The sequence below is a fragment of the Saccopteryx bilineata genome, chromosome X, assembly GCF_036850765.1.
Source record: "Saccopteryx bilineata isolate mSacBil1 chromosome X, mSacBil1_pri_phased_curated, whole genome shotgun sequence".
Lineage (NCBI taxonomy): Eukaryota > Metazoa > Chordata > Mammalia > Chiroptera > Emballonuridae > Saccopteryx > Saccopteryx bilineata.
In genome coordinates, this window is record NC_089502.1 from 43,040,774 (window position 1) to 43,066,554 (window position 25,781).

At 39.9% G+C, this 25,781-nt stretch overlaps 2 protein-coding genes across 2 annotated transcripts in view; both read right to left on the bottom strand.

Annotated features, from left to right (window-relative positions):
- MID2 (midline 2) overlaps window positions 1-25,781 on the bottom strand; it is a 207,035-nt gene that overhangs the window by 173,195 nt on the left and 8,059 nt on the right. The window lies entirely within an intron of this gene.
- On the bottom strand, window positions 22,064-22,550 carry NCBP2L (nuclear cap binding protein subunit 2 like). The gene is given in 2 exon segments (XM_066250451.1): window positions 22,064-22,330; window positions 22,332-22,550. Coding segments are annotated over 2 exon segments (486 nt in total).

The window sequence follows — 25,781 nt, forward strand, 5'->3', positions numbered from 1 at the left end:
GAACAAACAAGAGAGATCCCAAGTGAACCACTTAACTTCACACCTTAAGGAAATAGAAAAAGAAGAACAAAGACAACCCAAAACCAGCTGAAGAAAGGAGATAATAAAAATCAGAGCAGAAATATATGAAATAGAGAACAGAAAAACTATAGAAACAATTAATAAAACAAGGAGCTGGTTCTTTGAAAAGATCAACAAAATTGACAAACCCCTGGCAAGACTTACCAAGGAAAAAAGATAAAGGACTCATATAAACAAAATCCAAAATGAAAGAGGAGAAATCACCACGGATATCATAGATATACAAAGAATTGTTATAGAATACTATGAACAACTTTATGCCACTAAATTCAACAATCTAGAAGAAATGGATAAATTCCAAGAACAATACAACCTTTCTGGACTGAGTCAAGAAGAAGCAGAAAGCCTAAACAGACCACTTAGTAGGGAAGAAATAGAAAAATCTATTAAAAACCTCCCCCAAAATAAAAGTCCAGGCCCAGACGGTTATACTAGTGAATTCTATCAAACATTCAAAGAAGACTTGGTTCCTATTCTACTCAAAGTCTTCCAAAAAATTGAAAAAGAAGCAATACTTCCAAACACATTTTATGAGGCCAACATAACCCTCATACTGAAACCAGGCAAGGATGGCACAAAAAAATAAAACTATAGACCAATATCTCTAATGAATACAGATGCTAAAATACTAAAAAAAATACTAGCAAATTGAATACAACAACATATTTAAAAAAAAGAATAAATCATGATCAAGTGGGATTCATCCTAGAATCTCAAAGATGGTTCAAAATACATGAAACGGTTAACGTAATACACCATATCAACAAAACAAAGAACAAGAGCCACATGATCTTATCAATAGATGCAGAAAAGGCTTTTGATAAAATACAACACAAATTTATGTTTAAGACTCTCAACAAAATGGGTATAGAAGGAAAATGTCTCAACATGATAAAGGCCACATATGATAAACCATCAGCTAACATCATATTAAATGGCAGAAAATTGAAGGCTTTCCCCCTTAAATCAGGAACAAGACAGGGTTGTCCACTCTCTCCACTCATATTTAATGTGTTGCTAGAGGTTCTAGCCAGAGCAATCAGACAAGACAAAGAAATAAAAGGCATCCATATCAGAAAAGAAGAAGTAAAGGTATCACTTTTTGCAGATGATATAATCCTATACATCAAAACCCCCCAAAAATCTACAAAAAGACTACCAAAAACAATAAGTCAATACAGTAAGGTCGCAGGATACAAAATTAACATACAAAAGTCCATAGCCTTTCTATATGCCAACAATGAAACATTTGAGAATGAACTCCAAAAAGTAACCCCCTTCCCGATTGCAACAAAAAAAATAAAATACTTAGGAATAAACATAACAAAGAATGTAAAGGACCTATATAATGAAAACTACAAAGCATTGTTAAGGGAAATCGAAAAAAAAAATACAATGAGATGGAAGAATATTCCTTGTTCTTGGATAGGAAGAATAAATATAATCAAGATGGCCATATTACCCAAAGCAATATACAAATTTAATGCAATCCCCATCAAAATTCCAATGATATTTTTTAAAGAAATGGAACAAAAAATCATCAGATTTATATGGAATTATAAAAAAACCTGAATAGCCAAAGCAATCCTAAAGAAAACGAATGAAGCTGGGGCATTACAATACCTGACTTCAAACTATATTATAGAGCCATGACAATCAAAACAGCATGGTACTGGCAGAAAAATAGACACTCAGACCAATGGAACAGAATAGAAAGTCCAGAAATAAAACCACATATATATGGTCAAATAATTTTTGATAAAGGGGCCAACAACACACAATGGAGAAAAGAAAGCCTCTTCAACAAATGGTTCTGGGAAAACTGGAAAGTCACATGCAAAAGAATGAAACTCGACTACAGTTTGTCCCCTTGTACTAAAATTAATTCAAAATGGATCAAAGACCTAAATATAAGACCTGAAACAATAAAGTACATAGAAGAATACATACGTTCTAAACTCATAGACCTTGGTTTTAAAGAGCATTTTGTGAATTTGACTCCAAAGGCAAGGGAAGTGAAGGCAAAAATAAATGAATGAGACAAAATCAGACTAAGAAGATTTTGCTCAGCAAAAGAAACTGACAACAAAATAAACAGACAGCCAACTAAATGGGAAATGATATTTTCAAACAACAGCTCAGATAAGGGCCTAATATCCAAAATATACAAAGAACTCATAAAACTCAACAACAAACAAACAAACAATCCAATAAAAAAATGGGAAGAGGACATGAACAGACACTTCTCCCAGGAAGAAATACAAATGGCCAACAGATATATGAAAAGATGCCCATCTTCATTAGTTATTATAGGAATGCAAATCAAAACTGCAATGAGATACTACCTCACACCTGTTAGATTAGCTATTATTAACAAGACAGGTAATAGCAAATGTTGGAGAGGCTGTGGAGAAAAAGGAACCCTCATTCACTGTTAGTGGAAATGTAAAGTAGTACAACCATTATGGAAGAAAGTATGGTGGTTCCTCAAAAAACTAAAAATAGAACGACCTTATGACTCAGCAATCCCTCTACTTGGGTATATACCCCCAAAACTCAGAAACATTGATACGTAAAGACACATGCAGCCCCATGTTCATTGCAGCATTGTTCACAGTGGCCAGGACATGGAAACAACCAAAAAGCCCTTCTATACAAGACTGGATAAAGAAGATGTGGCACATATACACTATGGAATACTACTCAGCCATAAGAAATGATGATATCGGATCATTTACAGCAAAATGGTGGGATCTTGATAACATTATACAGAGTGAAATAAGTAAATCAGAACAAACCAAGAACTGCAATATTCCATACATAGGTAAGACATAAAAATGAGACTAAGAGACATTGACAAGAGTGTGGTGGTTACAGGTAGGGGGGGAGGAACAGGGAAAGGGGAGGGGGAGGGGCAAAAAGAAAACTAGATAGAAGGTGATGGAGGACAATCTGACTTTGGGTGATGGGTATGCAACATAATTGATCAACAAGATAACTTGGACATGTTTTCTTTGAACATATGTACCCTGATTTATTGATGTCACCCTAGTAAAATTAATTTAAAAAAAAAGAAGTTAGCTTGTTGCCAGCTCGGGTTAGTTAGAGCATTTTCCCCAATACCAAAGGTTGTCAGTTCAATTCCTGGTCAGAACACATATGAGAACAGATATATGTTTCTGTCTCTCTCGTTAAAATCAATCAATAAATTTTATTAAAGAAAAAATGTTAGTTAGTCTGTTAAAATCAGGATAAAGGTGGCCCTGGCCGGTTGGCTCAGTGGTAGAGCGTCGGCCTGGCATGCAGAAGTCCCAGGTTCGATTCCCGGCCAGGGCACACAGGAGAAGCGCCCATCTGCTTCTCCACCCCTCCCCCTCTCCTTCCTCTCTGTCTCTCTCTTCCCCTCCTGCAGCCGAGGCTCCACTGGAGCAAAGATGGCCCGGGCGCTGGGGATGGCTCCTCGGCCTCTGCCCCAGGTGCTAGAGTGGCTCTGGTCACAACAGAGCAACGCCCAGGAGGGGCAGAGCATCGCCCCCTGGTGGGCAGAGCGCCGCTCCCTGGTGGGTGTGCTGGGTGGATCCCGGTCGGGCACATGCGGGAGGCTGTCTGACTGTCTCTCCCCGTTTCCGGCTTCAGAAAAATACAGAAAAAAAATCAGGATAAAGGTAGATGTTGTGTAATTATTATTATCTTTTGTCACACAAATCTTCATCCTGGTCTCCCTAGTAATGAGGAACTTGCCAGCAACAATAGCAGCTCATTTTATCTTTGAATACCATGACTATGAAACTACTATTCAATATAAAGAAACATGTCTGTCTCTCTGTATCTTCCATCCTTTGGGTCTTATATAGAACAAATCTGCTTCCTCTGCTTTACGAAAGCCTATATTAGTTTGTTGTGGCTGCTATAATAATATATCACAAACTGGGTGGTTTAAAATAACAGAAATTTATTGTCTCATACAGTTATGGATGCTACAAGTCTGAAGTCAAGGTGTTGGCAGGGTTATGTTTCATCTGAAGGTTCTAGGGAATAATCCTTCCTTTCCTCCTCTAGCTTCTGGGGGCTCCTGTTCTTTGGCTTGTGACTGTTTAATTCCAACCTCTGTCCCTATCTTTACATGACAGTTTTCTCTATTCGTCTGCTACCAGATTTCTCTTTTCTTATAAGTACACCAATCATATTAAGGGCCCACCTTATGCCAGACCTCATCTGAACTAATTGCATCTACAAAGACTCCATGCTTAAATAAGGTCCAATTCTGATTTTAGAGGATAGGACTTCACCATATCTTTTTGGGGGGATACAATTCAACCCACAACACAGCCCTTCAAATATTTGCAGAAAACCAACAAATCCCTTAGTGTTTTCTTATCCTGGTTAAACGTTTCTTATTCTTTCAAACATTCCTGAGTTTTGGCTCCCCACCCCAAACCACTGGCATTCATTGAATAATACAACTTAGCCCACTGGTTGAAATGTTGGTCAGGCATAGTTTGACCATTCAGAATAGACCCAATTTCCTTTCTGGTTCCACATACTCTATTTCTATCCCTACAGCCTAATTTTGAATTAGTACATTTTCTCTATCTCTCCTCATCTCAGGCCAAGCAAGGAGTACCATTTGCATTCTTTTGTTTTACTTCTATCATTGCACTTACCATACTACATAATGATTTTTGTATGAAATCAAAATAATAAGGGTGTGGCCCTGGCCGGTTGGCTCAGTGGTAGAGTGTCGGCCTGGCGTGCAGAAGTCCCGGGTTCGATTCCCGGCCAGGGCACACAGGAGAGGCGCCCATCTGCTTCTCCACCCCTCCCCCACTTTTTCCTCTCTGTCTCTCTCTTCCCCTCCCGCAGCCGAGGCTCCATTGGCGCAAAGATGGCCCGGGCGCTGGGGGTGGCTCCTTGGCCTCTGCCCCAGGCGCTAGAGTGGCTCTGGTCGTGACAGAGCGACGCCCTGGAGGGGCAGAGCATCGCCTCCTGGTGGGCAGAGTGTCGCCCCCTGGTGGGCATGCCAGGTGGATCCCGGTTGGGCACATGCAGGAGTCTGTCTGACTGTCTCTCCCCATTTCCAGCTTCAGAAAAAATAAAAATAAAAAAATAATAATAAGGGTGTTACAAGTCAACTCAATGAGCCGACAATGTGTTATGGCCACATAATGGCTGATTCATCAAATATTAATTAGATTTTTACTATGTTCCATGCACTGAACATGAAGTGACAGATACAATTTTGAATAAAGCCTAGTCACTACTCTCTAGAAAATCATAGTCTAAACAGGGATACAGGCATGTGAACAGACAAGAATATTATGGCGGCCCTGGCCGGTTGGCTCAGCGATAAAGCGTTGGCCTGGCGTGCGGGGAACCCGGGTTTGATTCCCGGACAGGGCACATAGGAGAAGCGCCCATTTGCTTCTCCACCCCCCCTCCTTTCTCTCTGTCTCTCTCTTCCCCTCTCGCAGCCAAGGCTCCATTGGAGCAAAGATGGCCCGGGCGCTGGGGATGGCTCCTCGGCCTCTGCCCCAGGCACTAAAGTGGCTCTGGTCACGTCAGAGTGACGCCCTGGAGGGGCAGAACATCGCCCCCTGGTGGGCAGAGCGTTGCCTCTGGTGGGCGTGCCAGGTGGATCCCGGTCGGGCGCATGCGGGAGTCTGTCTGACTGTCTCTCCCCATTTCCAGCTTCAGAAAAAATACAAAAAAAAGAATATTAGGGCACTACAAGTGCTGTGATAGAGGCAAGTTCAGGATGCTTTAAAAGCAGAGAAGAAGAACATCTAACCCAGTTCAAGATGAAGTGTTAGGTTAAAGCAAACCTTCCTTGAGGAGATGATGCCTGGGATGAGTCTGAGAGGATGGCAAGTAGTCAGTCAGGCAAATGGTGGTGGTAAGCAATGGGGAAAATGAGCTTCAAACAGAGTGTGCAACATGAGCAAAATGATAGAAGTGTTTAGAGGAATGCAAGGCTGCAAGCAGTTTCATATTACTGAAACAGTGAGACATGAAGCTCAATGATTAAGCTGGCAAATTTGAAGAGATTTGTATGGTTCTGACAAAGCTTGAAATCCATCCTGTAAGCAATGGGGTGTTACATGTTCATATTAGCACTTTAAAAAGTTAGTTCTTCCTGCCTGACCAGGCAGTGGTGCAGTAGTTAGAGCATCAGACTGTGACGCAGAGGATCCCGGTTTGAAACCCCGAGGTCCCTGGCTTGAGTGCAAGCTCACCACCTTGAACTTGGGGTCGCTGGATGGAGCATGAATTCATAGACATGACCCCATGGTCTCTGGCTTGAGCCTATAGGTCTCTGGTTTCATCTGAAGCCCTAAGTCGTTGACTTGAGCAAGGGGTCACTCGCTCTGCTGTAAGCACCCAGTCAAGGCACGTATGAGAAAGTAATCAATGATCAACTAAGGAGCCGCAACGAAGGAGTATTGCTTCTCATCTCTCTCCCTTCTTGTCTCTATCTGTCCTCTCTGTCTGTCTCTCTCTGTCTCTGTCACTCACACACACACACACACACACACACACACACACACACCAAAAAAACCCAAAAAACTAGTTCTGCCTCATCAGTGGTGGGACAGTATGTAGATCACTGACCTGGGATGCTGAGCTCCCAGGTTTAAAACCCGAGGTTGAAAGCGTCGACCTGGAAATGCTGAGGCCGCCGGTTCAAAACCCTGGGCTTGCCTAGTCAAGGCACATATGGGAGTTGATGTTTCCAGCTCCTCTCCTCTGTCTCTTTCTCTCCTCTGTCTCTCTCCCTCTCTGTCTCTCTCTCTCCTCTCTAAAATGAATAATTAAAAAAAATTTAAAAGCCGAGGTTGCCAGCTTGAGCATAGGTTTATCAAGATGATCTCATCTTCGCTGACTTGAGAACAAAAGTTGCTGGCTTGACACCCAAGGTCGCTGGCTTGAGCAAGAAGTCACTGGTTCACCTGTAACCCCCCAGTAAAAGCATGTGTGAGAACCAATTAATGAACAACTAAGTGACACAACTACAAATTGATGCTTCTCATCTCTCTACTTTTCTTTCTCTCTCTCTCCTCTCTACTTCTCTCTCTCTCTCTCTCTCTCTCTCTCTTTCTCTCTCTGAAAAATAAAAATAAAAGCTTGTTCTGGTGGCTGTGTGGAGAGTTGGATATGGTCAAAACTGGAAGCAGAGAGACCACATAAGTGCTGGTTATAGCTATTAGGTATGTCATGAATGGAGAAATATTTAAAAAGTAAAATCATCAAGATTGGGTCATTGTTTAGCCACGAGGGGAGTAAGAAGGAATAAGGAGGCAAAATGACTAGCAGGTTTCTGGTGTGGTGTTGACTGGGTGATGTTATTGTTTGAGACAGAAAATATAAGAAAAGGAACAGGGTTGGTGAGGAGATGAGTTTGGGGTATGTTAAACTCGAGGTACTTGTATTTTTCAAGTTTGGGGTAAAGTTCTGGCCGGGAGATACAGCTTTTGATGTTATCAAAGTGAAGGTAAAAATGGAGACAATGAGAATGAATTGGGCCATCTGAGAGAATTTGAAAAGTGGGAAGAACCAAGGGCTTACGATAAAAACTTGGTCAACAACCACATGTTGATGAAGGAGGAGGATCACATGAAGGGCAAAATAAGAATAGGCATAGAGGTGTGAAGGGAACTAAGAAAGTGTGGTGTCAAAAAAAAATAAAGTGGTTACCAGGAGGCAGGGGTAGTGAGTGAGGGGTTTGGAGAAAAGAGTAAAGAGAGACAAATATACTGTGACTGAAATTAATTTGACTTTGGGTTATGGGTACACAACATAGTCAACAGTACAAATGCTATAGAAATGTTTAACAGAAACCTATGTACTCTTATTGATCAATGTCATCCCATTAAACTTAATTTTCTAAATAATTTTTTCATTTTTCAGAAGCTGGAAACGGGGAGGCAGTCAGACAGACTCCCGCATGTGCCCGACCGAGATCCACCCGGCATGCCCACCGGGGGGACGATGCTCCACCCATCTGGGACGTTGCTCTGTTGCATCCAGAGCCATTCTAGCGCCTGAGGCAGAGGCCACAGAGCCATCCTCAGCACCCGGGCCATCTTTGCTCCAATGGAGCCTCGGCTGTGGGAGGGGAAGAGAGAGACAGAGAGAAAGGAGAGGGGGAGGGGTGGAGAAGCAGAAGGGCGCCTCTCTTGTGTGCCCTGGCCGGGAATCGAACCCAGGACTCCTACATGCCAGGCTGACGCTCTACCACTGAGCCAACTGGCCTGGGCCTAAATATTTAAAAAAAAATAGAGTAGCAGTATTACATGGTACTATGAGGTGAGTAAAATAAGGGCTCCAGGAAAGAACTTGTTTAATGCTTTGCTGAAGTCTACAGAAATCCAAAATTCTTTCCCCATTTCCTTCTTTTCCCTATCAACTAACCTCATCAAAGGAGTGGTCGAGAGAATGCCAAGGTACTCTCTCTTAAAATCTCCTGTGATAAAAACAAATTTTAATCCCATAACTTTATTTATTTGGATTGGATTTATTCAGGTGATATTGGTTTGCAAAACCGTACAGATTTCAAGTGTATAGCTCAATAAAACATTGCATCATGCACACTGCATCATGTACCCATTGCCCCAAGAAAAGTATCTTTCTGTCCCCATTTTCCCCCTTCCCCCACCTCCACCTACCCACCTACCCCCTTTTCCTCTTTCAGCACACTGTTGTCTGTGTCTATGTGTTATGTATATATGATTTTTGATAATCCCTTCACCTTCTTTTATCTAGTCTCCCATCCCCTCTGACAGCAGTCAGTCTGTTCTATGTATCCATGCCTCTATTTCTATTTTGTTCCTCAGTTTATTATGTTCATTAGATTCAAAATATAAGTGAAATAATATGGTATTTGTCTTTCTCTGACTGGCTTATTTCATTTAGCATAATAATCTCCAAGTCCATCCATGCTGTCACAAAAGATTCCTTTTTTGTGTGTGTATTTTTCTGAAGCTGGAAATGGGGAGAGACAGTCAGACAGACTCCCGCATGCGCCCGACCGGGATCCACCTGGCACGCCCACCAGGGGCGATGCTCTGCCCACCAGGGGTGATGCTCTGCCCCTCCGGGGTGTCGCTCTGCCGAGACCAGAGCCACTCTAGCGCCTGGGGCAGAGGCCAAGGAGCCATCCCCAGAGCCCGGGCCATCCTTGCTCCAATGGAGCCTTGGCTGCGGGAGGGGAAGAGAGAGACAGAGAGGAAGGAGGGGGGGTGGAGAAGCAAATGGGCGCTTCTCCTATGTGCCCTGGCCGGGAATTGAACCCGGATCCCCCACACGCCGGGCCGACGTTCTACTGCTGAGCCAACCGGCCAGAGCCAAGATTTCCTTTTTTAACAGCTGAGTAGTGTTCCACTGTGTACATGTACCACAGTTTTATAAAAATATTTTAAAGACTTTATTTATTCATTTTAGAGAGAAGAAAGAGAGAAGGGGGAGAAGCAGGAAGCATCAACTCCCATATGTGCCTTGACCAGGCAAGCCCAGGGTTTTGAATCGGCAACTTTAGCGTTCCAGGTCAACACTTTATCCACTGCACCACCACAGGTCAGGCCAACCACAGCTTTTTTATCCACTCACCTACTGATGGGCGGTTAGGCTGTTTTCAAATCTTGGCTATTATAAATAAGGCTGCAATGAACATAGGGGTGCATATATTCTCTTTTTTTTAACAGAACATTTTTTATTTTTTCTTAATTATTTTTATTTATTCATTCATTTTAGAGAAGAGAGAGAGAGACAGAGAGAGAAGGGGGGAGGAGCAGGAGCATCAACTCCCATATGTGCCTTGACCGAGCCAGCCCAGGGTTTTGAACCGGCGACTTCAGCGTCCCAGGTCAACGCTTGATCCACCGTGCCACCTCAGGTCAGGCCATATATTCTTTTGATTTAGGGTATCGGGTTTCTTAAGATATATTCCCAGAAATTAGGTTGCTAGGTCAAAAGGCAGTTCAAGTTTTTTTTTTTTTTTTTTTTTTTTAATAAATTTTTATTAATGGTAATGGGATGACATTAATAAATCAGGGTACATATATTCAAAGAAAACATGTCTAGGTTATTTTGTCATCAAATTATGTTGCAAACCCCTCGCCCAAAGTCAGATTGTCCTCCGTCACCTTCTATCTAGTTCTCTGTGCCCCTCCCCCTCCCCCTAACTCTCTCCCTCCCTCCCTCCCATGTCCTCCCTCCCCCGCCACCCTTGGTAACCACCACACTCTTGTCCATGTCTCTTAGTCTCATTTTTATGTTCCACCAATGTATGGAATCATGTAGTTCTTGTTTTTTTCTGATTTGCTTATTTCACTCCTTATAATGTTATCAAGATCCCACCATTTTGCTGTAAATGATCTGATGTCATCATTTCTTATGGCTGAGTAGTATTCCATAGTGTATATGTGCCACATCTTCTTTATCCAGTCTTCTATTGAAGGGCTTTTTGGTTGTTTCCATGTCTTGGCCACTGTGAACAGTGCTGCAATGAACATGGGGCTACATGTGTCTTCACGTATCAATGTTTCTGAGGTTTTGGGGTATATACCCAGTAGAGGGATTGCTGGGTCATAAGGTAGTTCTATTTGCAGTTTTTTGAGGAACCACCATACTTTCCTCCATAATGGTTGTACTACTTTACAGTCCCACCAACAGTGAATGAGGGTTCCTTTTTCTCCACAGCCTCTCCAACATTTGCTATTACCCGTCTTGTTGATAATAGCTAATCTAACAGGAGTGAGGTGGTATCTCATTGTAGTTTTGATTTGCATTTCTCTAATAACTAATGAAGATGAGCATCTTTTCATATATCTGTTGGCCATTTGTATCTCTTCCTGGGAGAAGTGTCTGTTCATGTCCTCTTCCCATTTTTTTATTGGATTGTTTGTTTGTTTATTGTTGAGTTTTATGAGTTCTTTGTAAATTTTGGATATTAGGCCCTTATCTGAGCTGTCGTTTGAAAATATCAGTTCCCATATAGTTGGCTGTCTGTTTATTTTGATATCAGTTTCTCTTGCTGAGCAAAAACTTTTAATTCTGATGTAGTCCCATTCATTTATCTTTGCCTTCACTTCTCTTGCCATTGGAGTCAAGTTCATAAAATGTTCTTTAAAACCCAGGTCCATGATTTTAGTACCTATGTCTTCTTCTATGTACTTTATTGTTTCAGGTCTTATATTTAGGTCTTTGATCCATTTTGAATTAATTTTAGTACACGGGGACAGGCTGTAGTCGAGTTTCATTCTTTTGCATGTGGCTTTCCAGTTTTCCCAACACCATTTGTTGAAGAGGCTTTCTTTTCTCCATTGTGCGTTGTTGGCCCCTTTATCAAAGATTATTTGACCGTATATATGTGGTTTTATTTCTGGGCTTTCTATTCTGTTCCATTGGTCTGAGTGTCTATTTTTTTGCCAATACCATGCTGTTTTGATTATCGTGGCCCTATAATATAGTTTAAAGTCAGGTATTGTAATGCCCCCAGCTTCATTCTTTTTCCTTAGGATTGTTTTGGCTATTCGGGGTTTTTTATAGTTCCATATAAATCTGATGATTTTTTGTTCCATTTCTTTAAAAAATCTCATAGGGATTTTGATGGGAATTGCATTAAATTTGTATATTGCTTTGGGTAATATGGCCATTTTGATTATATTTATTCTTCCTATCCAAGAACAAGGAATATTTTTCCATCTCATTGTATCTTTTTCGATTTCCCTTAACAATGCTTTGTAATTTTCATTATATAGGTCCTTTACGTTCTTTGTTATGTTTATTCCTAGGTATTTTATTTTTTTTGTTGCAATCGTGAAGGGGATTATTTTTTTGAGTTCGTTTTCTAATATTTCATTGTTGGCATATAGAAAGGCTATGGACTTTTGTATGTTAATTTTGTATCCTGCGACCTTACTGTATTGGTTCATTGTTTCTAATAATCTTTTTGTGGAGTCCTTCGGGTTTTCGATGTATAGGATCATATCATCAGCAAAAAGTGATAGCTTTACTTCTTCTTTTCCGATATGGATGCCTTTTATTTCTTTGTCTTGTCTGATTGCTCTGGCCAGAACTTCTAGCACCACGTTGAATAAGAGTGGAGAGAGTGGACAACCCTGTCTTGTTCCTGATTTAAGGTAGAAAGTCCTCAGTTTTATGCCGTTTAATAGGATGTTGGCTGATGGTTTATCATATATGGCCTTTATCATGTTGAGATATTTTCCTTCTATACCCATTTTGTTGAGAGTCTTAAACATAAAATTGTGTTGTATTTTATCAAAAGCCTTTTCTGCATCTATAGATAAGATCATGTGGTTTTTGTTCTTTGTTTTGTTGATATGGTGTATTACGTTAACCGTTTTGCGTATGTTGAACCATCCTTGAGATTCTGGGATGAATCCCACTTGATCATGATGTATTATTTTTTTAATATGTTGTTGTATGCGGTTTGCCAGTATTTTGTTTAGTATTTTAGCATCTGTATTCATTAGAGATATTGGTCTGTAGTTTTCTTTCTTTGTGCCATCCTTGCCAGGTTTTGGTATGAGGGTTATGTTGGCCTCATAAAATGTGTTTGGAAGTATTGCTTCTTCTTCAATTTTTTGGAAGACTTTGAGTAGAATAGGAACCAAGTCTTCTTTGAATGTTTGATAGAATTCACTAGTATAACCGTCTGGGCCTGGACTTTTATTTTTGGGGAGATTTTTAATAGTTTTTTCTATTTCCTCCCTGCTGATTGGTCTGTTTAGGCTTTCTGCTTCTTCATGACTCAGTCTAGGAAGGTTGTATTGTTCTAGGAATTTATCCATTTCTTCTAGATTGTTGTATTTGGTGGCATATAATTTTTCATAGTATTCTACAATAATTCTTTGTATTTCTATGATGTCTGTGGTGATCTCTCCTCTTTCATTTTGGATTTTATTTATTTGAGTCCTGTGTCTTTTTTCCTTGGTGAGTCTTGCCAAGGGTTTGTCAATTTTGTTGATCTTTTCAAAGAACCAGCTCCTTGTTTTATTGATTTTTTCTATAGTTTTTCTGTTCTCTATTTCATTTATTTCTGCTCTGATTTTTATTATCTCCTTTCTTCGGCTGGTTTTGGGTTGTCTTTGTTCTTCTTTTTCTAGTTCCTTAAGGTGTGAAGTTAAGTGGTTTACTTCGGCTCTCTCTTGTTTGTTCATATAGGCCTGAAGTGATATGAACTTTCCTCTTATTACTGCTCTTGCTGCATCCCAGAGATTCTGATATGTCGTATTTTCATTTTCATTTGTCTGTATAAATCTTTTGATTTCTGCACTTATTTCTTCTTTGACCCATTCATTTTTTAGAAGTATGTTGTTTAGTTTCCACATTTTTGTGGGGTTTTCCCCCTCTTTTTTGCAGTTGAATTCTAGTTTCAAGGCTTTATGATCAGAAAATATGCTTGGTACAATTTCAATTTTTCTAAATTTGCTGATATTGTCTTTGTGGCCCAACATATGGTCAATTCTTGAGAATGTTCCATGTACACTAGAGAAAAATGTATACTCTGTCGCTTTGGGATGAAGTGTCCTGTAGATGTCTATCATATCCAGGTGTTCTAGTATTTCGTTTAAGGCCACTATATCTTTATTGATTCTCTGTTTGGATGACCGATCTAGAGCCGTCAGCGGTGTATTGAGGTCTCCAAGTATGATTGTATTTTTGTTAGTTTTTGTTTTAAGGTCAATAAGTAGCTGTCTTATATATTTTGGTGCTCCTTGGTTTGGTGCATATATATTAAGGATTGTTATGTCTTCTTGATTCAACTTCCCCTTAATCATTATGAAATGACCATTTTTGTCTCTGAGTACTTTTTCTGTCTTGTAGTCAGCATTATTAGATATGAGTATTGCTACACCTGCTTTTTTTTGGGTGTTGTTTGCTTGGAGTATTGTTTTCCAGCCTTTCACTTTGAATTTGTTTTTATCCTTGTTGCTTAGATGTGTTTCTTGTAGGCAGCATATAGTTGAATTTTCTTTTTTAATCCATTCTGCTACTCTGTGTCTTTTTATTGGTAAGTTTAATCCATTTACATTTAGTGTAATTATTGACACTTGTGGGTTCCCTACTGCCATTTTATAAATTGCTTTCTGTTAGTTTTGTATCTAGTTTGATTCTTCTCTTTTGTTTTTCTATCATTTGTTTTTGTTTGTTTGTGTTCCATACTTCTTTCCTTTGTTGCTACCTTTTTTAAGTCAAGTGTTTTTGTGGTGGTTTTTTTAAGGGTGGTTACCATTAAGTAATGAAAAGGGTACCTACCATATTCATTGTAGTACCCTATCTTATAAGTATTTCTGCACTTCATCATCCTTTGCTACTGTTAATCTCCATCCTCTCCCCCCTTTTTTTCCTTTGTTGTCACAGTTTAAGTTTGGTTTTATTGTGTTCTTGGTGGAGCTGTTACTTGTGGTGTTGTTTTCTTTTGTTCTTTGAATCTGGTTGGAGAACCCCCCTTAGTATTTCCTGGAGTGGGGGCTTTCTGTTGATAAATTCTCTCATCTTTTCTGTATTTGTGAATGTTTTTATATCTCCTTCATACTTGAAGGATAGCTTTGATGGGTATAGTATTCTTGGCTGAAAGTTCCTCTCTTTCAGGGCTTTAAATATTGGGGTCCACTCTCTTCTAGCTTGTAGAGTTTCTGCTGAGAAATCTGATGATAATCTAATAGGCCTTCCTTTATATGTTGTACTCTTCTTTTCCCTGGCTGCCTTGAGAATTTTTTCTTTGTCATTGGTTTGTGTCATCTTTATTATGATGTGCCTTGGAGTGGGTTTGTTGGGGTTAAGAAAACTTGGTGTTCTGTTTGCTTCTTGAATTTGAGGCTTTAGTTCCTTCCACAGGCTTGGGAAGTTCTCGTCTATTATTTGTTTGAGTATATTCTCCATTCCATTTTCTTTCTCTTCTCCCTCTGATATACCTATTATTCTTATGTTATTCTTTCTGAAGGAGTCAGACAATTCCTGTAGGGCTTTCTCATTTTTTATTATTTTTGAGTCTCTTTCTTCTTCTCTCTGTTGTGCCTCAAGTTGTTTGTCTTCTATTTCACTAATCCTATCTTCAATCTGGGCTGTTCTGTTAGCTAAGCTTGTTAACTCGTTTTTCAGCTCGTGAATTGAGTTTTTCATTTCTGTTTGATTTGTTTTTATAGTTTCAATTTCCTTGGTAATATATTCTTTGTGTTCATTGAGCTGTTTTCTGATCTCCCTATATTGCCTTTCTGTGTTTTCTTGTATATCTCTGAGTATTTTTAAGATTTCTATTTTAAATTCTCTGTCATTTAGCTCCAAGGCTTCCAATATGTTAAGTCTTTTCTCCATAGATTTTTCCACATCTATTTGTGTTACCTCTCTTTCTTTTGTATCCATAATATTCGATTTCCTCTTTCTTATCGGCATCTGAGGGTGGTCTTATTGATAGCACTAATTAGAGTTAATAAGGAGTAAAAAGAAAAAAAAAAAGGGTAAAACACCCCACAAAAAAAAAAACAGTAATAATTTATTATTTCCCCCTTTTTTCTCTCTTCTCTTTCCCTCCTCTCCCCTCCTCAGGGAAATATCGTGCCTATAATGGAGGGCCTGATTTGGGGTGAAGAGTTCAAGGGGCAAAAAAAGGGAGTAGGGATCTACTAAATGCAAAAAAAAAATAAAAAATAAAAAAAAAAAAGAAGAAGAAAATCTTAGACAAGCATAAGATGATTTGCTTGTAAGTGATGGTCAACTAAGAGATATAATGAGAGGGATAAGAGGGAATCAGAAAAAAGGACCAAAAAAGAATAATAAAGAAGAAAAAATAAAATTAATAAGTAAAAATCTGTTGTATTAAGTGGAGCGAAGACTAAATACAATGGAGACCTTGGGTTGGGAGGACCCAAAATGCCACAAAAATAAACAAACAAGAGAAAAAAAAATAAAAACAAAAGCAAAAAAGAGAAATAAAGCCAAAAAAAAGCCTTGAGTCCCAAATTAACTAATTTGTTCGTGATTGAGGATTATATGGGAGGAAAGTAAAATGAGAAAAGAAAAAACGAATAGAAAGGAAAAAATAAGAAAAAGAGAAAAACGAAGGAAGAAATAAAATAGGAGGAGAAAAAAACAAAATAAAGCAAGACAAAAAAAAAACAAAAGAGGAGAGAGTGAGTGTTAAGTGTTTTGGAGTATAACCTTAAAGGAGGGTGAAGATGAAGAAGAAAAATAAAATGCAACACTCATGGGTAGTGTAGTTCAAGAAAGGGGAAGCATAAGATGGGCAGAGAATAGAAGGACCGAGGTGGAGGAAAAAAAGGCAAAAAGATAGAAGAAACAAACAACAACAACAACAAAAAAAAATTAATGGATCAAGTTGTAAAGTCTGTGGGTTTTTCTTGATTTTGAGAGGTTAACTTCTTCCTTTTTCTTTTCTCTCCCTCTTCCTAGTCGGTGACTCTGTACCCCAGGCTCTGCCCCTGTGTCACTCTTAGGTAGGGATTTGCAGTTGATGGGATTCTATGGCAATGTCATATAATTGGCTTTAGTCTTGCTGGAAGTAAAGGCTTGTTGGCGTTTGCAGGGTCCAACGATGAGAGAGTTTGCTTTCCTGGATTCTCTCTCCTAGTCCCCCCTTTCTGAATTAGCAGCCTGGTGATCCAGCTATAAGGCTGCAACTGCTTCTGCCTGGGGAGTAAGAGGCTCAAAGAGCTGGGAAATCCCCACTCTATCCCCACTCAGTGCAAGGCTTTGGGAAAGGCTCTGACAGTCAGGGCCTCCAGTGTAATCAGGCGGGGGTGGGAGTCAATTGTTGTCAAGGTGACTGTTCAGCGCCTATCATTTAGTTGGACCTCTCAACCCAGGCTTTCCACACTTTGTAGCCTGTTTTTGCAGGGAAGAAGAGGCACTAGTCTCTGCTTACGACTAGTGTAGTATAGACCTTATTATCTGCCAAGTCCTTCTTGTTAGCGTTTATCCCTGAATATGGAGGCTCTATCAATCAGAAGTTGCCCCCGCCCCTTTAGCGAGAGGCACTAAAAAATATCATGCCTCTTGTCTTGGATCGCTGAACTGAGAGAGATCTTATCAATTAGAACCGAGGGTGCGCAGATTTTATGGGTTAAGCTAATTTCAGTGATTGGGTCGCAGCTGTGTTTCCGAAGGTATTTTAGGCTGCCTGCACGCGCCCCTCCCCCAACGCTTGATTGTTAGCTTGAATGGCTGGGTGAGGTGCCCCGCCCACGGAGAGAATCTCCCAAGCCTCTCCCGCTGGCCCCGCCGCTGGCGGCTGGACCGCACCAGGCGCAGGATAATGGAGCCCCCTGGGTGTGCGGGCCAGTAGGGCGCCCTGGGCGCGTGGAATGCCCAAGGCACGCACGCGAATGGCGCGCTCCGGGCACTGGTGGCCAGCGACCCCCACTCGCAGTGTGCGGGCCGCTGGGAACATCAGCGGTGCTCAACCGGACCGGGCGCGCGCGCTGGGGCTCGTGGCGGCCGCTTGCGGTGGCGGTTCGCGGGGGCTCGCGGCAGCTCACGGTGGCGGTTCGCAGGGGTTCCCGGCTCGCGGTCGGCCGCTCGCAGCGGCTTGTGGTTCCCAAGTATATGGGCTGACTCACCGCAGGCGCACTCCCTGGCGGCTTGAATGAGCGTCGCTGCGGTAGCTTCCTCCACACCCTCGTCTCTCAGATTCAAGTGATAACAGTCCTTTTGCTTTCAGTTTGTGTGGAACTCCGGAATGCTCCGAGGATAAATTTTTCTGTTTCTAGTTGCTAAATTTGTTGTGAGTTAGGGGAGAGCTGTCGGTCGCGCTTCTCACGGCGCCATTTCCGTGACGTCACTCTCCAGTTCAAGTTTTAAATTGAGGAAACTGTACTGTTTTCAGCTGTGGTTGCACCAGTCTGTATTCTCACCAACAGTGCAGGAGGGTTCCCTTTTCTTCACATCCTTGCCAGCACGTTTTTTTATTTATTAATGATAACCATTCTGGTAGGCATGAGGTAATATTTCATTGTGGTTTCACTTTATATTCTATAATGATTAATAATGTTGAGCATTTTTTTTCATATATTTATTGACCATGTGTATGTCTTTTTTGGAGGTGTCTATTCAGGTCCTTTGCCCATTTTTAATTGGGTTGTTTGTCTTTCTGGTGTTGAGTTGTATAAGTCCTTAATGTATTTTGAAAATTAACCCCTTATCAGATATATCATTGGCAAATATGTTCTCCCATTCAGTGGGTTCCCTTTTTATTCTGTTGATAGTTCTCTCACTGTGCCAAAACTTTTTAGTTTGATGTAGTTCCATTTGTTTATATTTTTCCTTGCTCAAAGAGATATATCAGTAAAAATATTATAAGAGATGTCTAAGATTTTACTGTCTATGTTTTCTTCTAGTATATTTTATGGTTTCATGACTTACATTGAATTATTTTATTCATTTTGAATTTATTCTTGTGTATTGTGTATGTTCCTGGTCTGGTTTTATTTTTCACGTACCTGTCTCATTGTCTCTATACCATTTATTGAAGAGATTGTCTTTACTCCATAGTATGTTCTTGTTTCCTTTGTCAAATATTAATTGATCATAAATTCTCTTTTTTCTATTTTAGGGAATTAACATAAAGATGTTAAAAAAATAGTAAACTTTATTGCTGCAATTTAGTAAGCTAAATTGGCCAGAAATGCATGCCAGATGTTCTTCTCTCTCCCAGAAAGTAATGATAAATATCAATATGTTTGGGTTGCATTAGATGTGGGGCTTGAGTGATCCTGGACGGCAAGGCACAAAGGAGAACACACATAAGAAATGTGCTTGAGAGACAGAGAGCTCAGATATGATGTAGTAAATGGGACAATTTCCTGAGAAAAAAGGAAACTCACAGGTTTGGACCTAGTGGCCTGACTAAAGGTAAGGGAAAGAGGCAATAGAGTTCCATGATTAAGGGTACCAACTTTGACATATACTCCCTTGATTTGATCCACAGTCTTCAGTTTCTTCACCTAGGTAATGGGCACCAAATTTTTAAGTGTAAGTGAGATTGTGTTTTAAAGCCCCTAGCAAAGTGCCTAGCACCTAATAGTCACCTCATAAAAATTGGCACTTCCCTTTCTCTCCTATCTAAGAAAGATTTTTATTGAGCAGAGGATGACCTTGGGTCACAAGGTGAAATAATCGGGAGTAAAAGGTGATTTCTCTAACTTTCCAGATGAAAATTCATAAACCCTGGAAATATATGCTTGGGTTAACAAGGGAGCAATTTAAATCCTTTACACAAGGATGAAATTAAGAAAGAATGTTTGGTATCAGTGTGTTTTCACCTGTATGTTAACAAAGTGGCTGACACAATAAAATAATGCTTTATCTCACCTAATAGAACATCCAGGCATAGTGTGTGTTGTAAGGTTAGTTGATTCAGCAGCTGGATAATTTCATGAAGGACACAGTTTCTTTGGTCTTTCTTTTTTTATTATCTAAAGTATCCAATTCATCCTAAGTCTTGTTTCTCCAGAAGAAGGCTGATTGTAATAATCATTTATATACATGCTTAGTCACATCAAGTGGAAGAAGAGAGACAATCTCTCCTTCAAGAATAAACTAAAAATCTTTCATTTCAGTCTTGTTAGGTCTCCATTGTTTGTTGTCCACCCTGAGCTTTTTATTAACTAATCATCATGTGATTGTCAATCTTTGATTGACTTAAACCTGGATTCCTAAACCAATCACAAGCAAAAGAGAGGGAATTGCCATAACTGATTTATACTAACGACAGTGGATATGCCTTCTGGGCACCAGGATGACGACCATGACATGATACAGAGCCCTCAGGAAATTAGCAATTTAAATATAGTGTGAAGCCTGACCTGTGGTGGCGCAGTGGATAAAGCATCGACCTGGAAATGCTGAGGTCACCGGTTCGAAACCCTGGGCTTGCCTGGTCAAGGCACATATGGGAGTTGATGCTTCCAGCTCCTCCCCCCCTTCTCTCTCTCTCTCTCTCCTCTCTCTCTGTCTCTCCCTCTCCTCTCTAAAACGAATAAATAATAAAAAATAAAATAAATAAAATAAATAAATATAGTGTGAAGAGCCTGACCAGGTGGTGGTGCAGTGGATAGAGCGTCGGACTGGGATGCGGAAGGACCCATTCGAGACCCCGAGGTCGCCATCTTGAGCACGGGTTCATCTGCCTTGAGCAAAGCTCACCAGCGTGGATCCAAGGTTGCTGGCTCCAGCAAGGGGTTCCTCGGTGTACTGAAGGCCCACAGTCAAGGCACATATGAGAAAGTAATCAATGAACAACTGAGGAGCTGCAAAGAAAAACTGATGATTGATGCTTCTCATCTTTCTCCGTTCCTGTCTGTCCCTATCTGTCCCTCTCTCTGACTCTCTCTCTGTACCTATAAATAAATAAATAAATAAATAAATAAATAAATAAATAAATAAAACAAAAAGATAATTAAATATAGTGTGAAGAACTGACTTTAGGCCCTGGCCGGTTGGCTCGGTGGTAGAGTGTTGGCCTGGCGTGCGGAATTCCCAGGTTCGATTCCCGGCCAGGGCACACAGGAGAGGCGCCCATCTGCCTCTCCATCCCTCCCCCTCCTTCCTCTCTGTCTCTCTCTTCCCGTCCCGCAGCGAGGCTCCATTGGAGCAAGGATGGCCCCGGCGCTGGGGATGGCCCCTTGACCTCTGCCCCAGGCGCGCTAGAGTGGCTCTGGTCGTGACAGAGCCACGCCCTGGAGGGGCAGAGCATCACCCCCTGGTGGGCAGAGCATCGCCCCTGGTGGGCGTGCCCGGTGGATCCCGGTCGGGCGCATGCGGGAGTCTGTCTGACTGTCTCTCCCCGTTTCCAGCTTCAGAAAAAAAAAAAAAAAAAAAAAAAGAACTGACTTTAGTGATTTAAAACTACTAAGGCTTTTTGGGTTGTTTTTTACTGCAGCATAATCTAACCAAGTGATTTTCAACCTTTTTTTTCATGGCACAAACACACTAATTACTAAGGTCAGTGCTCCTGACTAAATACAACCATTTTCATCTCATGGCACAAATAAATTAGTTACTAAAGAAGAAGAGGTCAGGGCCCCTTTTTCTTTAGTAATTAGTTTATGAGTGCGTGAGAAACAAAGGTTGGAAATCACTATGCAAAGTATTATAAACTATATTAAAATGAAGAGATATGCAAATGGGAGAGTAAATGAGCTAAATCTTTATCTGTGAAAGCAGGAAGTCAATAGCTGATGATTAAAATAAAAATACTGTAAAGAGTACAGAAAGTCATGTTATTTAGAAATTTGGAGAAAATTACCCAGAAAGGGGGGAAAAAAAGACTGCTAAAAAATTTAAATCTATTACTCAGAAAATAAGTCTAGGGTAGAAAGATGTGAGGCAGGAAGATTTATATTTTCATTACAAATTCTTCTTAAATTGTTTGTTTTAAAATAATGTGTTTGTATTCCTTTGATATTTTTTTAATTTCCATTTATTTAACTTTATTTTATGCAAGCTCTAAAACAAATTATAGTTTTTCGGTCCTGGGAACATGATCATAAAATCCAACTGACATCTTTCTGAAAGTGAATTTTTGCTTTGCTTGTCTCAGATCTTACATACTTAATTTATCCGTGAATAACCTTTTATTTTTTTAATTTATCTTAATTTTTATTGAACTTCATGAGGTAGAGGTTCAGGTGTGCAACTCAATAAAACATCATCTGCACACTACATCATGTGTCCATCAGACAATAGAGGGGGGAGTAGAAATGGGGACGAAACATTTTACTTTTGAGGAGTTATTGGTCAACCTGGTAATCGACAACCTCAAATTACAAGGATAAAACGATGTTTTTGTTTGTACCATTTAATAACTGTTTAGAGAGAAAAATACATCAAAACGATTTCTGATCGGTCAATAAAGTAATTTAAACTTGTGAGATCGTGAGCTATTTGCTTACCTGAGGTTGATCTTTAAAAGACTTTTTGAGGGTCTAGAACTGCCGATTTTTCTCTAAGAGGTTCTTCTATTCTTCTGGGCCTGAGCCTCTTTTCCAAAGTCTCTTTTACCAGCATCAAAGTCTTCATGAAACTCATCTCTTGCCTGGCCCCCAGATTGGCCACAGCCATACTGTCTTCCCTCTCCAAAGCCTAGATCCCAATCTGTGTGGATGACTCGGTCATCTAACAGGGTCCCATTTAGGAATCACATGGCATTTTCAGCATCAGCTCCTTTGTGGTATTCTACAAACCAGAAACCACATGCCATTTTCTTTACTTTAATCCCAGCCCATAAATACATTCCTGATATTGCCACATCTACTAAAGAGCTCAAATATTTGCTCTTCGGTTGTATAAACGGAAAGATTCCTCACATACAGAGTGCTGCTTTCCTTCAGTAATTTTTCATGCTCTTTGTCATCACCACTGAAATGCTGGTCTTGGTCCTTGCTCAGCTCTAGGTAGGAGTCGCTGTACAGAATTTTCAGGTTCTTGGACATGGTGCCCAGAGCAGCAGTGACACTTAACAAAAATCTTAAATTAAATAAAACATATAAAGTTACAAGGAAGGAAGAATAAATATAAACCTGTGGATAGGCCTGACCTGGGGTGGCGCAGTGGATAAAGCGTCAACCTAGAAATGCTGAGGTTGCTGGTTCAAAACCCTGGGCTTGCCTGGTCAAGGCACATATGGGAGTTGATGCTTCCTGCTCCTCTCCCCTTCTCTCTCTCTCTCCCCCCTCTCTATAATGAATAAATAAAAAATCTAAAAAAAAAACACAAAACAAACAAAAAAAAACCTGTGGATAGTAAAAGGTTTGTGCCAAGATGCATGGATACCTCAGCTTTCTACCAGGAAGATCATGTCAAGGCAAATCCCAAATGGAAAATTTCAGATCCCAAGAACGTGATCATGAGATGCAACTTTGCAAGTTTTCCTGAAAGGGAAGTTATCCTGTCTTTGGTTAACTCAGATCTTACATACTTAATCTATCACCAAAGAATATATTTAATAACAGTATATTATTGGAAAATATGGCATAAAACAGTAAAAATGGATGAAATTTTCATGGAGAATGGGTACTACTGTCATTCCTGATCAAGGACTAGACATCAGATAGGTGAGATATATAATTAGGATCAAAGCACAAAAATAGTTGTAACATACTCTTTCATAATTTAAAATAATAAATTTTTGATTCAAGTCTACAATAAAGGAATCAACATATTGTAGTTAGGTTAGACAAAGAGTATACTATCAAGTATACAAATAGCTCTATAAAAATGAAAATTCTCTGATATCATAAATTTGACCTAAATTAAGATTAGATTTTATTAACAAAAATTCCACTTGTCATATTAAACTTTAGAAGGACTCTTATTTAACTACTTCAATATTCCAAGCTTGTTTTTAAAAATCTTCCCAGAGAATTTTAAATAATACTCTTTTTTTCCTTTATTAATTTTCCTATTTTGGTAAGAGCATTAAAAATGATTCAATTGGTTTTAGCTGTATTTTTCAAAAATAAGCATTAACACTCTCCCACCTCTGCTATTTCGTAATGATTCCCCAATTTTATTTTAAAAAACCCTGCAAACCAGGTAAAATGTAGATTCTTACAGTCCACCCTTAAGAGATTCTGACTCAGTAGATCTAGAGCAAGATCCTAGCACTTACATTTAACATCTAACCTGCACCCCTTAGTGATCTAAGTGCAAGATGTCCAAAGACCACACTTGGAGACTTTTCTTAACAAACATTTAATGAGCACTCTTTTTTTTACCAGGCACTATGCTAGGTGCTATGAATATATCAATGAAAAAGGCACAGCAAAAGTAATTTTCAGAAATAATTGCATCTCTAGTACCTCACATTAAAAATCATGTGACACATTAAACAGGCAATAAATATCTGCTAAATGAATGAACACATGAGTTCAGAATTGGTAATGAAGCCAAAGAAGTAAACAAGAAACACAATACAGTGTGATCAATACTATTTTAGAGATAAACATAGAGGAAAGAAAGGAGGTACCGGCAACTAACATTTTCTGGGGATCTACTTCATGATGGACACTGTGTGTACTTTCTGCTACATCCCACAAGAGGAGACGTAATTACTCAACTTGAGAACATCGGAGCAGGAAGAGCTTCCAGAGGAGGAGCTGCAATGCACTGATTCTGAAAATACAAAGTGTGTGTGTGTGTGTGTGTGTGTGTGTGTGTGTGTGTGTGTATTGGGGAAGGATGTAGAAATCTAGGGAATGAACCAGACAGAGAAAATATGTGCAAGGGCAGAATGTAGTCAAAGAAAAATGAAAGCATAGAAAACTGAAGTGGAAGCCTAAATAAAACCAGGTGCAAACAGTGCTGTACAACTCAGAACAATGAGAATGGGAACCCCTGCCTATTTAGATGTGATTTGAAGGGCAGTGGGAAGCTCAGTGTTCAAACATGATATTCCTGACAGCTTCTCAATGATGTCTGAAAGTCTGCCACTGGAAACTCATTACTTTGAATCATTGACAAATTGCCCACTAAAAAATAAATATCTCTCCCAGACTTCATTTCCTTAAAAAAATAATCTAGTTACTAGATTGGCAGATCAGGGAATGTGATAGCTATAGTAGATTTCATTTTATCCAAGTGTTAGACAAAGTTTCCCATAATCTCCTTGTAGATGAGATGGCAAAATACAGACTGGATGCTTCAGCTGTTTGTTGAGATGTGTTTGTAGCTACTAGTTGAACAGACAAATGGTTTGGTGTCAGACTAGAAGGGAAGTTCTAGCAGTCAGTCAAAAAGTTCTATTCTTAGTAGTGTCTTGTTTGACTCCTTTATAATTTTTCTTACTACAAACAAGGGCTTTTAAAACAAGCAGAGCAGTCCAAAGCTGGGATGGGTTGCCTTGAAGCGCAATGAGCACTAGACACCAAAGGGTTCAAGCCAACCCTGGAGTACCCCTTCCCAGGTAGTCAAACAGTGGACAGGTTCCTTTTAAATCAGTGTAGTGTTAAGAATCAAGCATGAATTTTGAAGTCAAAAGACCCCAGTTCAAATCTCAACTTCACCACTTACTTGCAATATGACCCTGAGCAAAGTGCTTAACCATACCGATTTCAATGCTCTCATCTGCACAGCTGTTTTGTATCAAATGTTGTCACAATGTCATATGTAGAGACATCTAGCATGGTGCTGGATACACTGTAGATATTCAATAAACAAGAAATGTTAGCCAAATTATTTCAATTCTGTGATTCTGTCACTCAGAATAAGACATATAAATTCATATGAAATCTGCCACTGGCCTGACCTGTGGTGGTGCAGTGGGATAAAGCGTCGACCTGGAACACTGAGGTTGCCGGTTCAAAACCCTGGGCTTGCCTGGTCAAGGCACATATGGGAGTTGATGCTTCCTGCTCCTCCCCCTTCTCTCTCTCTCTCTCTCTCTCTCTCTCTCTCTTTCTCTCTATCTCCTCTCTCTAAAAATCAATAAATAAAATATTTAAAAAAAATCTGCCACTAACACAAAGGTAAGGACTTTGAAAGGAACTGGAAGGTACAGAGGATCATATACAAGGTGACAAATGAAGAGTAAACATTAGAGTTGTTACCATACAATACAGTGTACATATGTCATATGATAAAGTTATATATCTGAAATTTATGTGATGTTATTAACCAATGCTACCCCAATAAAGTGAATAAAGGAAGGAAGGAAGGAAGGAAGG